Below are 11,615 nucleotides of genomic sequence, written 5' to 3' on the forward strand. Positions count from 1 at the left end.
TATATATTCTTTCAGAGCGAACGTTTTTTTAACTCAAATCGTTGCTTGCTGGAACAACATATTTTCAGATAGGGGGTCGGCGGCCAATTACATTATATTTTTGGGGGTCCTTGACATGAAAATGTCTAAGAACCACAGACATAAGACACATATATGTTAGGGTTTTTCAGAAAACTGTCATGATTTAGAAGGCATTCGTAGAACCTTTTCTCAGGTCAAAATGGGTTATTCTTTCATGTCATCATGGCACAGAGCACGGGACCGGGACGTCACTTTTTCTTCCCCCCCCCCCCCCGCCGACTGAAACTCGTGACAGACATTCTTCCGTCCTTCAGCAGATCAAAGCACGTTGTGTATGTTGGTCGCCAGGGGCCAGATCAATTATCCCAGTCATTTCCAACTGTCCATTCCCTCTCTCTCTCTCTCTCTCTGACACAAACAGGAAAAAAAAAAAAAAAACCCTGTCCCCTTATCAAAAGGCTGAGAGGGGGCCATGAGAGCCAAACCGAGCCATTTGCCTCCATTTCACTTTAGCTCTTTAACCACCCAACACTCCCGCCATCTCACTTTACACTCTCTCCATCCTCTTTTCTCCCTTCTGCCTTATAGTCGGACTTGAACCTGAACCCGACCCTTGCCCCCACCCCCTCCCCCCCTTTCTTTTACCTCAACAATCTCCTGACCTTATACCCTCCATTCTATTTTATTCTGCTTTTCTCTCTCTCTCTCTCTCTCGCCCTCCCTCCCCGTGGTCTCTCGTCCCGAGTGTAGTATTATGACAAATGGAACCCTGTAAAAATTCCTGCTGGCTGCTGGTCCCTGAAAGGTTCACAGCTGTGTGCAGCTTCCACCATTATAGGCCCTGCATGGGTTGCCAGATTTGGACAGAAGAACCCTCTCTCCAGGAATGAGACGCAGACGTGCACAGCACACACGTTTGTGTATAGTACTATAATGTGTGTGTTAGGACATCGACATTATATGACTCTAAATGTTATAAATTCCTCTTTAAAGCAGTGGTTTTCAACCAGTTTGAGGCCAGGGCCCACTATTTTTTCAGAACGTTGGCCACACGGACCACCATTTGACGAGGTTTAGTCTCTCAGACCCAAAACTAGAAAAAGATTCTTGTGTTTGTCCACAATACTATGCTGCACTTAGGAGAGATAACAGGCAAACTATCAAAAATAACAATTCTCTTCTACATTCTCTAATTGTGTAGACTTCTTGTAAATTAAGTAATGTTCAGATGTTTAACAATAATTAACTCTTGAGAGCGTAAAATGTTTTTACATTTGTACACTCTCAAGAGTTAAAGATCTATATAAGGGTCCATTTGGTTACCAACTCTTCATCATTTAGCTAGGCATTCTATTTTCAGTGAGCAAAACTGGCATGCATCAACGAATCGGGCATAACTCCAAACCCAACCCTTAAATATCTAATCCTAACTCAAACCGGAATATTTTCCTAATTTTTAAGACTAACAAATAAACTTTGTGAGGAGTCAAGGACCAGGAAAAAATTCCTCAAAAAGCCTACCTGGTATTTATCATAATTTTCTCTCTCACACACACACACACGCACGCACGCCGCGTTGGACATGTTTAATAACACCGTAACTAAGACTACCGCTGTTTTATTCACTCCAAAAGAGTGGCTTGGCTTAGTGTCTGCCCCCCATTGTCCTTGCACTGAATGGACTCTATATGCAGTGAGTGATAGAGATACAGGAGACTGTTTAACAAGAGAGAAAGGAAAGTGCCTCTGCGAGCCCTTTCTCCTCTAAGTGACAGTGGGGTTGAGAGGACAAGAGGAACCATTAAAATGTCTGCTGTCAGTAGTCCCTTTAAAGAGATAAGGGGAAGCCAATTCAGGCTGTCGGGACAGTCCTCGCCGATTAAGAGGGCAATTGTCACTGTCACTCAAGGGTGGCGCTCGTTGGGCATAACGCGGAGTGTCAGAGTTCTTAGAAGGAAGACAAAAAAAAAAAAAAAAACATGCACTTTTCAAACCCCCAACTGAATGAAAACAAGTCTGAAAATGAATGAAATCACCTTTGAAAGCGTAATTAACCACATAAACCCTAACATCCCGTCGGACACGCATACACAAACAGTATACGTATATATCATAGAGTAGTATACAGTATTTATAACTCCATGAGTAAAGGTGACTTTGAGTTCAGTCGGTGTCATGAGTCAGACACTACATGGAGAGAGAACAACACCTGCAAAAGGTCTTTTTTACAAGCCTTGGTGGTTATTTTAAACAGTCCTTGTGAGAGCGTCCCACAGCAGGCATTCAAACTATTCAAAACATGTGCACTATACAGCCGGGCATTCAAATGCATATTTGGCCTCTTAGACCCTCAATAAAAAAAGGAAACAAAAACACATTCCTCTAAAGATTCAAACTACTAAACGCCTACAGTTCCGGTTTGCTGGAGAGGAGGAAGGACATGCAAGCGTTGAGCTCCGCAGGTATTCCTCCGATTTTCCCGTTTTCCCAACATTTCATACACACCGTTACTGTTAATTAATGGTGCGAAGAACAATACAACATTAATAGCAAAAAAGCTACTTTGTCGTCGTCGACTGAATAAAACAGCCACGCGTCAACGTGCGAAGATGGCATCCGAAAGTGGACAACAGAGGGAACCCTCTCTCGCTTGGAAGCTAGAATGAGGGCCCTTCGAGAGAACAAAGAAAGAAATGACCACATGCATAGGGATATTGGTCAGGTGAAAGAAGCGCCGTAGCGCCTGTTGTGTTCTCCCCCCATATTAGTATGATTATTATTTTAGTAACGTGTATGTTTGTGTGTCACAACCTCGCGCCCGCTGTTTGCGTGCACCGTCTCCGTTGTGTTAGCCTCGGAAACCCAGACGTCTATTTCCGGGGTCTAACTTTCATGAGTAAACAGTAGTCTGGTTTCACCTGACAAAAAAAACAGCTGGAATTTCCGACTTCGCAGACGAAAATCCAATCTGCTCTTTCAGCCCTCAGTGACCAAGTTACAGGGATGGAGGGCTGCTTATCTGCCCTCAGTGACCAAGTTACAGGGATGGAGGGCTGCTTATCTGCCCTCAGTGACCAAGTTACAGGGATGGAGGGCTGCTTATCTGCCCTCAGTGACCAAGTTACAGGGATGGAGGGCTGCTTATCTGCCCTCAGTGACCAAGTTACAGGGATGGAGGGCTGCTTATCTGCCCTCAGTGACCAAGTTACAGGGATGGAGGGCTGCGTACAATCCGCACAAGATAATAATTATCTCGTACGTACAAGATAATATCTTGTACTTACGAGATAAAATATATTTTGAATGCATGGCCATTCAGGGGCTCCGTAATAATGACCGTAAAAATATCTAAAAAAATAAAATTACAAAAAATCAACTACCATAATTAGTTCCCAAGGCAAGCACCATGCCTGTATATTCATACGTAGTTAGCAAAGATCAAGCAGAAGACTGCAAGCCACTCTACCCAAAGTTCTCAAGCTGTCAGAACCAGTGGGAATTGAATTACGTAACTGGAGCAATGTGTGATCAAACGGGCTTTTTGCCCAAGTCATACTACTTATGTCGACATTCAAAACTTCACATAGAAGTGTGATGAAGGAGGACTTAGACAACACACACAGAGTAAAGCAAAGCACGCACCATAAAGCTTGTATATCACACGTCTCGTACCGTAGTAAATGTTCAATGCCGTGTTGCTCGACCTGCTAAACCATTCGTATGGATTTGCGCCCTCTACCGATAATCGACGTCGGACTTCGACGGTGCTCCATTGGTGTGTTTTTTTTTTTTGCTTTAGATCTTTGAACTACAAACATTCCAACTCCTTACCAGCTTCTCCTTGAAGACCATCTGCCGGAGCCACTTGAAGTCCAGGGGTTTGAACGCCGAGAAGACAAAGAGAGAGTCCTTCTCGTAGCGCTCGGGCTTCTGGATGGCTCCTTCCGGATAGGTGATCCTAATGGTGGTCTTGGTCCCTACGTCCCTGCCGTAGCCAGTCACCGGAGCCTCGTTGAGCCTGTCAGCCAACAGAGAGGTATAGGGAAAGTGATTGAGAACTTCGAGCCCCAGAGTTGTGACGGGTGTTGTGTTACAAAAATGACCTGTCCCACTTTCACTCTGCCTTCTTCTGCCCCCTTATTAGGGACTTTAACCAATTTTGGGCCTGACCTCGAAATTTTAAGAAATTCTTCTAAATCCTCCAGTTTTCTGAAATGAATATTTTCACGATTTTTCAAAAATTAGCAGGACCGTAGCGCGCCACTCGCTATGAGCTTGTAGATCTGCTATTTTTCCAATAGCTAAAGTATAACATAATGCTTAGTTAAAACACCAAAAAGGAGTTCCCGTCCAGAATAGGTTAACCCATTCTGAACGGGAACCCATTTTGGTTTTAGCAGCAAAAAAATAGCAGACCTACAAGCTCATAGCGCGCCACCGAGTGACGCACTACGAGCTTGTAGGTCTGCTATTTTTGAAAAATCGAAGAACGACTGACATTTTTAGAATCTGATCTCAGGTCAGAATGGGTTAATCAGACCAGTGCGTGTCCAGTGGAAACCTCGTATGAATCTGATCTCAGGTCAGAATGGGTTAAGCAACGGTGCTCGATACATAAACCTGCTCTCCGTCGCAGCCCTTTCTACTACGGCAGAACCTACACGTACACGTCGTAGTGTCTACACAACGCCATGTCATAACCATGTTTATTGAAATTATAGCTGTCATACATTTACACCGATTGCTCCATCACCTCTCTTATGCTGTGTGTAATGTGTCGGCATGATCTGAATGAAGAAATAACACTAATACCATGTTTATTAAAAAACGGTTTTAGAATAACACAGATTGCTCCAGCACCTTCCTCTTTCCACTGCTGATCATGTCCAGCGCATGTTAGAATTAAGCAATATCGGCAAGTTAGCTGAAAAGTGTTTATGTTTGACACATGCTGCATATAGACACGTCACCATGGGAACCAAAAATGGATGGGAACCCGTCGCCCGACAGCCGTTTGCTTGACGACTTTGACAGCTACGGCCGATTGCGTCACAGCCGCCGTAGTTTCCGCCTAGCGGAGCCGTCCTGAAAACAGAATTGTGTCTTTCTTTGAAGATGTTGGTGGGCAGAGTTTGTCCCTCAAAGACAGCCATTTCAATGACAAAACGTGGGTCTGACAGACTGAAGATTCTCTGTGAAATACCAGCAGGGATTTCAAGGACTTCATGTTCACAAAAACTAGGAGGAACCTATATTTCAACTCTGTTTGGCAGTGAGGAGTGGGTACAGATTTACCTGGCTGAGACACATTTGGGGCTGTAGAACAGCAAAGTGTGTGAAATCTCTCATATTTTGGTGGAAAGGCATCTCTAGAATTCACGGCAAAGGCTTTAATGATGCCATTGAAGTTGCTCACTTTGGCACAGCAAATGTTCTTCTCACTTACTTAGGAAGTGAGTCTGACAAAAATAATATATTTAGTCAATTTGGGCACATTTGGGCTATGGTTTGCATCAGATGTTCTATGTTGTATTGACGAAGGAGTGCTGGTGTGTGTGTGTGTGTGTGTGTGTGTGTGTGTGTGTGTGTGTGTGTGTGTGTGTGTGTGCTTGTTGGTACTAGTTGACTAGTTGATTAAAAAAAAATGTGTAGGCCTCAAGATCAGGTAGATTATACTTATAGTCACCAATGTACACAGTTTTAAATGTACAAATATTCATATAAAGAAAAAAAACTAGTCGACTAGTAAACTAGTAAAAATGACTAGAAGTGAATGCCCTAGTGTGTGTGTGTGTGTGTGTGTGCGTGTGCGTGTGCGTGTGCGTGTGCGTGTGCGTGTGTGTGTGCGTGCGTGCGTGCGTGCGTGCGTGTGTTGGTTGCTGTACTGCGTTGGAGGAGACGGTCTCACCTCACGACAACGTCATAATCATCTATCCTGGAGCCCAGAGACTTGTTGGCCAGGATTCCGCCGTTGCCCACAATGATGCATCTCTTACAACTCAAACTGGATGTCAGGAGAGAATTAAGGCAAGAGGTTAGAAGGAGGCTCAAGAAATCCTCGAGTAGACGAGACAACAGTAAAACACACAGAGTCTTTCTAAGTGTATAGCCTGGGGTCCACCTATGCTTTCTATGGCATATATATATAGGCAGCTCCCGGCAGGATCCGCCAGGAGAATCTAAACGCAGCTGTGTGACATGAGACTAATTAGTTGGAGCGACAGAGAGAGAGAGAGGAGTGTGTGTGTACGTGTGTGCGTCAATTTAACAAAAGGTGCAGAGTCTGCACCTTTGTAGAAATCAGCAGAGAGTGATCGACGTTTGCAATTCTCCTCATGGTGGCTTTTAACTCTCGAAATGGCCAGGAGGGCCACATTTAAACCAGAGTGTAGAGTAGGAGAGCAGCGTCACACTTTCAACTCGCCGCAAAGCGGGTGCCTATGGGCTATAGTTCCAAACATTGCTCCTATGGCTGGAACTATCCCATTGAGATAGAAAGAGCACTTCCGCATTCCATTGTTAACAATGGGAGTCAACGCTATAGTGTCGCCACTCTCTTACTAAATTACTCTGATTTAAACGAAAACAATGAACATCTTTTTTTCCCTGGATAACTTGGAACACGACAGAACTTACTGTATATAGGCCCCATTTGTTTTACAATTTCTACTCCTTTTGAGATTTTAGCCCCAAAACTCACAAAATCAGTACACATTATCTCTGGGATCATGTGATTAAGATGTTATTAGTTAAGAGTTTAATCAGTTTTAGTTAAGGAGTTTGATCTGTCTGGACTATGCTAGTTAGTTGCTGTGAGAGTGAGGTCTAGCCAACACCAACTCGGGATTCCTGGATCGCTGCCATCCACAATTCCCTATCCAACATCAGGTCTGAACCATGAATCTGCACATGGAGACATTAAAATGCTATCAGGAGTATTCTTTCCTACCCAACTCTCTCTCTCTCTCTCTCTCCCTCTCTCTCTCTCTCTCTCCTCCCTGCACCGTTATCAGAGACACTGAAGAGTGCGGGCCCTGGCTTCTGGTTCATCATCTTCATCTATTTTGGCATCTTCTTAATAGCTTCTTAAAGAGTGTGCCGGTTTTAAATTATATTAATGTGGGGTATATGCAAATGTATACAAAGCAAATTACTGTGGTAATTACCTGTCCAGATCTTCTCCAAGCCCATAGTTTTTGGTGGCTGTTAAAATGATGTCTATAATTCGCTCTGCAGAGGAAAATACAAGGAAAAGGAAAAGAAGGAGAGGTGTCAATGAAGTGTAAAGATGAGCAAAATGAGTGATTATTTGAATTGACAAAAACCCCTTTAGAAAAACCACATATACGGTACTTTGTTGACTGGGGTCCCTCAGGGGTCTATACCTGGGATCCCTTCTCTCCCCCCCCCCCCCCCCATACCAAATCTCTTCACCAAAATTAACTGATTTGTTGATTTTGTCGACAAAAACTAAGACTCACGAAAACTAAATGGAAACTACATGAAATATAAGCTATGGTTAGGACTAGTGGACAAGAGTTCCAGTACAAGTCATTTTACACTTGCGACACGCTGTGGGCTTGTAGATCAACTATTTTCAGCAAGTGAAAAGAACAGTCATTATGACGGCATCAAGGCCCGCCAAAATACATTTCAGCCGACTAAATCAACTGTAGATTTAGTCGTCTAAAATCTTATGATATTTAGTCGACTAAAACTAAGACCAACCATAAAACATTCCCGGATGACTAAAACTAAAATCAAAATTTGCTGCCAAAAACAACACTGATGAATGCAACACGCTTGAGAGAGCTTGTAGATCTGTAATTGTCACCCAAATTTGTACCCATTATGACATGCCCAGAATTGGGATGCGAGGGTTTATGTGGTTACAAGAATCTCTCTCTACAAAAACAAGTAAAGCAGTTTCACATCCAAGTGGAGGAGGCTGGGACGGTCGTTTCTCTAGCTATAGGAGCCAGTAGTTAATGTTCAGTAATCCCAGATTGAAAAGCCCTACGGGGCTATATATACGAATACGACATTTCAAAGTTGAAACTCGGCTATATTCGCCTTTGAAAAAAAAAAAAAAAGAGAGATTAAGAGGGATTCATTTAATAACAAATTGTCAAGGACTTCTCGGATAGCACAGATAAAGACGCGGCAGACTAGGTGGTCTTAAGGCAGAAGTGGAGTATAGGGAACGTCTCTCCGTTTATTCAATTATAGATAAGGAGACACAAACGAGATTGACCGCCAAACCCAAGGTGGTGACAGCAAGCTTATGGGGAGGGTGGAAGTCTCTGTGCTTGGTGGAGAGAAACAGACCTGCAGAAGTCAGAAGCGTATATATATATATATATATATGTGTGTGTCTGTTGCTCCGGGAGGCAGACAAACCCATAAAAAGCACTCAGGGGAGGAATGCCCTTTTCAAACAAGCACATTCTCCCGGTGAAGTGGGCAGTGTGGAGCTTGCCCTCGGCCTCTCTCCCCGACCGTGCGCCGGGCGGCCAGGAAGGCACGTACGTACACCTCCGGTTGGCGGAGTGAGAAACGAGGCTGTTTAGCCATAGCGCACATTCCTGCCATATTATTCCACAGGGTGTTTGTTAGTTATGGTGGTGGAGTCATGCATCCTGTATTAACCCATTCTGACCTGAGATCAGATTCATACGAGGTTTCCACTGGACAACACACTGGTCTGATTAACCCATTCTGACCTGAGATCAGATTCTAAAAATGTCAGTCGCTCTTCGATTTTTCAAAAATAGCAGACCTACAAGCTCGTAGCGCGCCACTCGGTGGCGCGCTATGAGCTTGTAGATCTGCTATTTTTCAATAGCTAAAGCATAACATGATGCCAACACCAGAATGGGTTAAGACGACACTCATTTACCTCTTCTCGTATAAGCTTTTTTTTTTTTTTTTTAGGGCCCGGTTCATTCTGAGCTTCAGTCGGGAAAGCTTTTCGAGCTCATCTTCCATCTTTGGCAAACTCACAAAGGTATATCCTGGACTTATACGGACGTTATACGTGTGTGTCCCGACATGGGACTGCCACAGTGGGATTGGCGAGGTGCTATACGAGTGTGTCCCGACATGGGACTGCCACAGTGGGATTGGCCACAGTGGGATTGGCCACAGTGGGATTGGCCACAGTGGGATTGGCCACAGTGGGATTGGCGAGGTGCTATACGAGCTAGGCTTAACGTCTGGGCCCTTACCCTCATCCCATAGTCGTAAGAAACCACAACTCATCCGTACTTAGCATTTTTATTATGCCCACCAAGTTAACCCATTTGGGATTTAGGATTGTATTTGAGTTAAAAACGTTCGCTCTGAAAGAATATATATTCAAAAGATTTCCGCCACAAGAAATAGCAGATCTACAAGCTCGCAGATCTGCTATTTTTCCACAGCTAACAGATATACACGGTATAACAGATAATGCTTATAAAAAACACCAAAAGGGGGTTCCCGGCCCCAAAATGGGTTAAGAGAAGACTGCAGCGACAGAAGAAGAAGAGAGCAGTATTGTTTGGATGTGGTGTGGACGTCTGGCGTCAAGCATCACCCTGTGAGCAGGCGTGTAAACACACAAGGCCGCACGGCGCATGGCCGCCACACCTGGACCTCAAGAAAGAGGGTGAAAAGTGAAACGTCACGACGGGCCGGGCCGGGCCGGGGCAAGGCTATATAGCTCTTTTGTTTGTTTTTTTAAGAGGACAACATGGGAGCTAATTGTTATAAGTACCACAGGGGTAAACACTTCAGACAAAGCATGTCTACAAGGTGGAGCACCGACCGAGACGAATGGCTCTAAAACGGGTTAAGACGTTTGGGGCTCTTCCAGTGGAAGGGGGGGCAAAAAGAAGAAAAAAAAATGTGTAGTTGAAATATAGACGGCGGGTTGAAGTTGTCACTGAATACATATACACACACATTGTTGGGTGGAGTGCAGCCTAAACAATGTAAAGGGGCACGTGACGAGAGAGCGGCGTTTGGCGAGGCTCTGTAGCGTGGGGAAGTCACGGCATGTTTACGTTACTGCCCTGAAGATTGGCAGGAGGAGAAAACGGAATACTGGCTGGGATTTATTATCAACTGACCCCCGAGAATTTATTAATTGCATAATTAGCCCCCTTAACCCATTCTGACCTGAGATCAGATTATATACGAGGTTTCCACTGGACACACACTGGTCTGATTAACCCATTCTGACCTGAGATCAGATTCTAAAAAAATGTCAGTCGTTCTTCGATTTTTCAAAAATAGCAGACCTACAAGCTCGTAGCGCGCCACTCGGTGGCGCGCTATGAGCTTGTAGATCTGCTATTTTTCAATAGCTAAAGCATAACATGATGCCAACACCAAAATGGGTGCCCGGTCAGAATGGGTTAATGACAAAGTGCAAACTCTACTATTGAACAATCAGAGGCTCTCCTCAGTTGAGAGGTAATAAAGTGTTAAGAGACCGTCTTTGTGTCTCTGGGGGGACGTTTTAACCTATTCAGGACGGGAACCCCCTTTTTGGTGTTCTTAAAGCATTATGTTATACTTTAGCTATTGAAAAATAGCAGATCTACAAGCTCGTAGCACTAGGTCTGCTATTTTTTGAAAAATCGTGAAAATGTGGGCGAAATCTTTGGATATATTATTTTTCGGAGCGAACGATTTGAACTCAAATATTAGCTTCTGGTGAGGTCCCTGGAACTAGATATTTTTAGATGGGGGGGTCGGAGGCCAATTACAGATAATACTGGGGGTCTGTGACATGAAAAAGGTTGAGCACCACTGACATAGAACATAGACATTTTCTTTCTTGCTTGTAGATCTGCACATTTTTTTGAAAAACCATGAAAATGTGGCGCAAAACATTGAATATAATATAATTCTTTCACAGCGAACGCTTTTAACTCAAATCTTTGCTTCTGGAGGGGGTCCCGGCAACAACATAATGAGATGGTGGGTCCGCGGCCAATAAACATATAAATTCTGGGGGTCCTCGACATGAAATGGTTTGAAAACCACTGACGCATACTGTAGAAACATGAGGTTTCTCAGAAAACGGTCATGATTTAGGAGCCAATTTTGTAGAATCGTCCTCAGGTCTAAATGGGTTAACTGTAGATCACGGTTGTGGTGAACCTCACAGTGCAACGGGAAGATTAACCCATTCTGAACGGGAACCCATTTTGGTGTTCAGCATCATGTTATGCTTTAGCTATTGAAAAATAGCAGATCTACAAGCTCATAGCGCGCCACCGAGTGGCGCGCTACGAGCTTGTAGGTCTGCTATTTTTTTTTTAATCGAAGAACGACTGACATTTTTTTAGAATCTGATCTCAGGTCAGAATGGGTTAATCAGACCAGTGTGTGTCCAGTATGGAAACCTCGTATGAATCTGATCTCAGGTCAGAATGGGTTAAAAAAAAAGTACAAAATAAATAAACGTTTGTGCTTTTTTTCCCGTCCCCGTCTTTGTCATTTTCTCCTCCTCCTCCTCCACAAGAGGGGGGTCTTGTGGAGCTGGCCTTGTAAATCCTTTGTGGCGTTTCTATTCAGAAACCACACGTATGGCCTCTCCACAT

At 44.0% G+C, this 11,615-nt stretch overlaps 1 protein-coding gene across 1 annotated transcript in view; it reads right to left on the reverse strand.

Moving 5' to 3' along the window:
• The window catches only part of st3gal3b (ST3 beta-galactoside alpha-2,3-sialyltransferase 3b), a 73,561-nt gene that overhangs the window by 34,515 nt on the left and 27,431 nt on the right, over positions 1-11,615 (reverse strand). Inside the window, exons 7-10 of the mRNA XM_080779071.1 lie at positions 9,599-9,651; positions 7,188-7,251; positions 5,930-6,025; positions 3,853-4,039 (exon numbers count right to left, since the gene is read on the reverse strand). Of these exons, the coding sequence (XP_080635197.1) occupies positions 3,853-4,039; positions 5,930-6,025; positions 7,188-7,251; positions 9,599-9,651 (400 nt within the window). The remainder of the gene's footprint in view (positions 1-3,852; positions 4,040-5,929; positions 6,026-7,187; positions 7,252-9,598; positions 9,652-11,615) is intronic.

This window comes from Protomyctophum bolini, assembly GCF_963924005.1.
Source record: "Protomyctophum bolini genome assembly, chromosome: 12".
NCBI lineage: Eukaryota > Metazoa > Chordata > Actinopteri > Myctophiformes > Myctophidae > Protomyctophum > Protomyctophum bolini.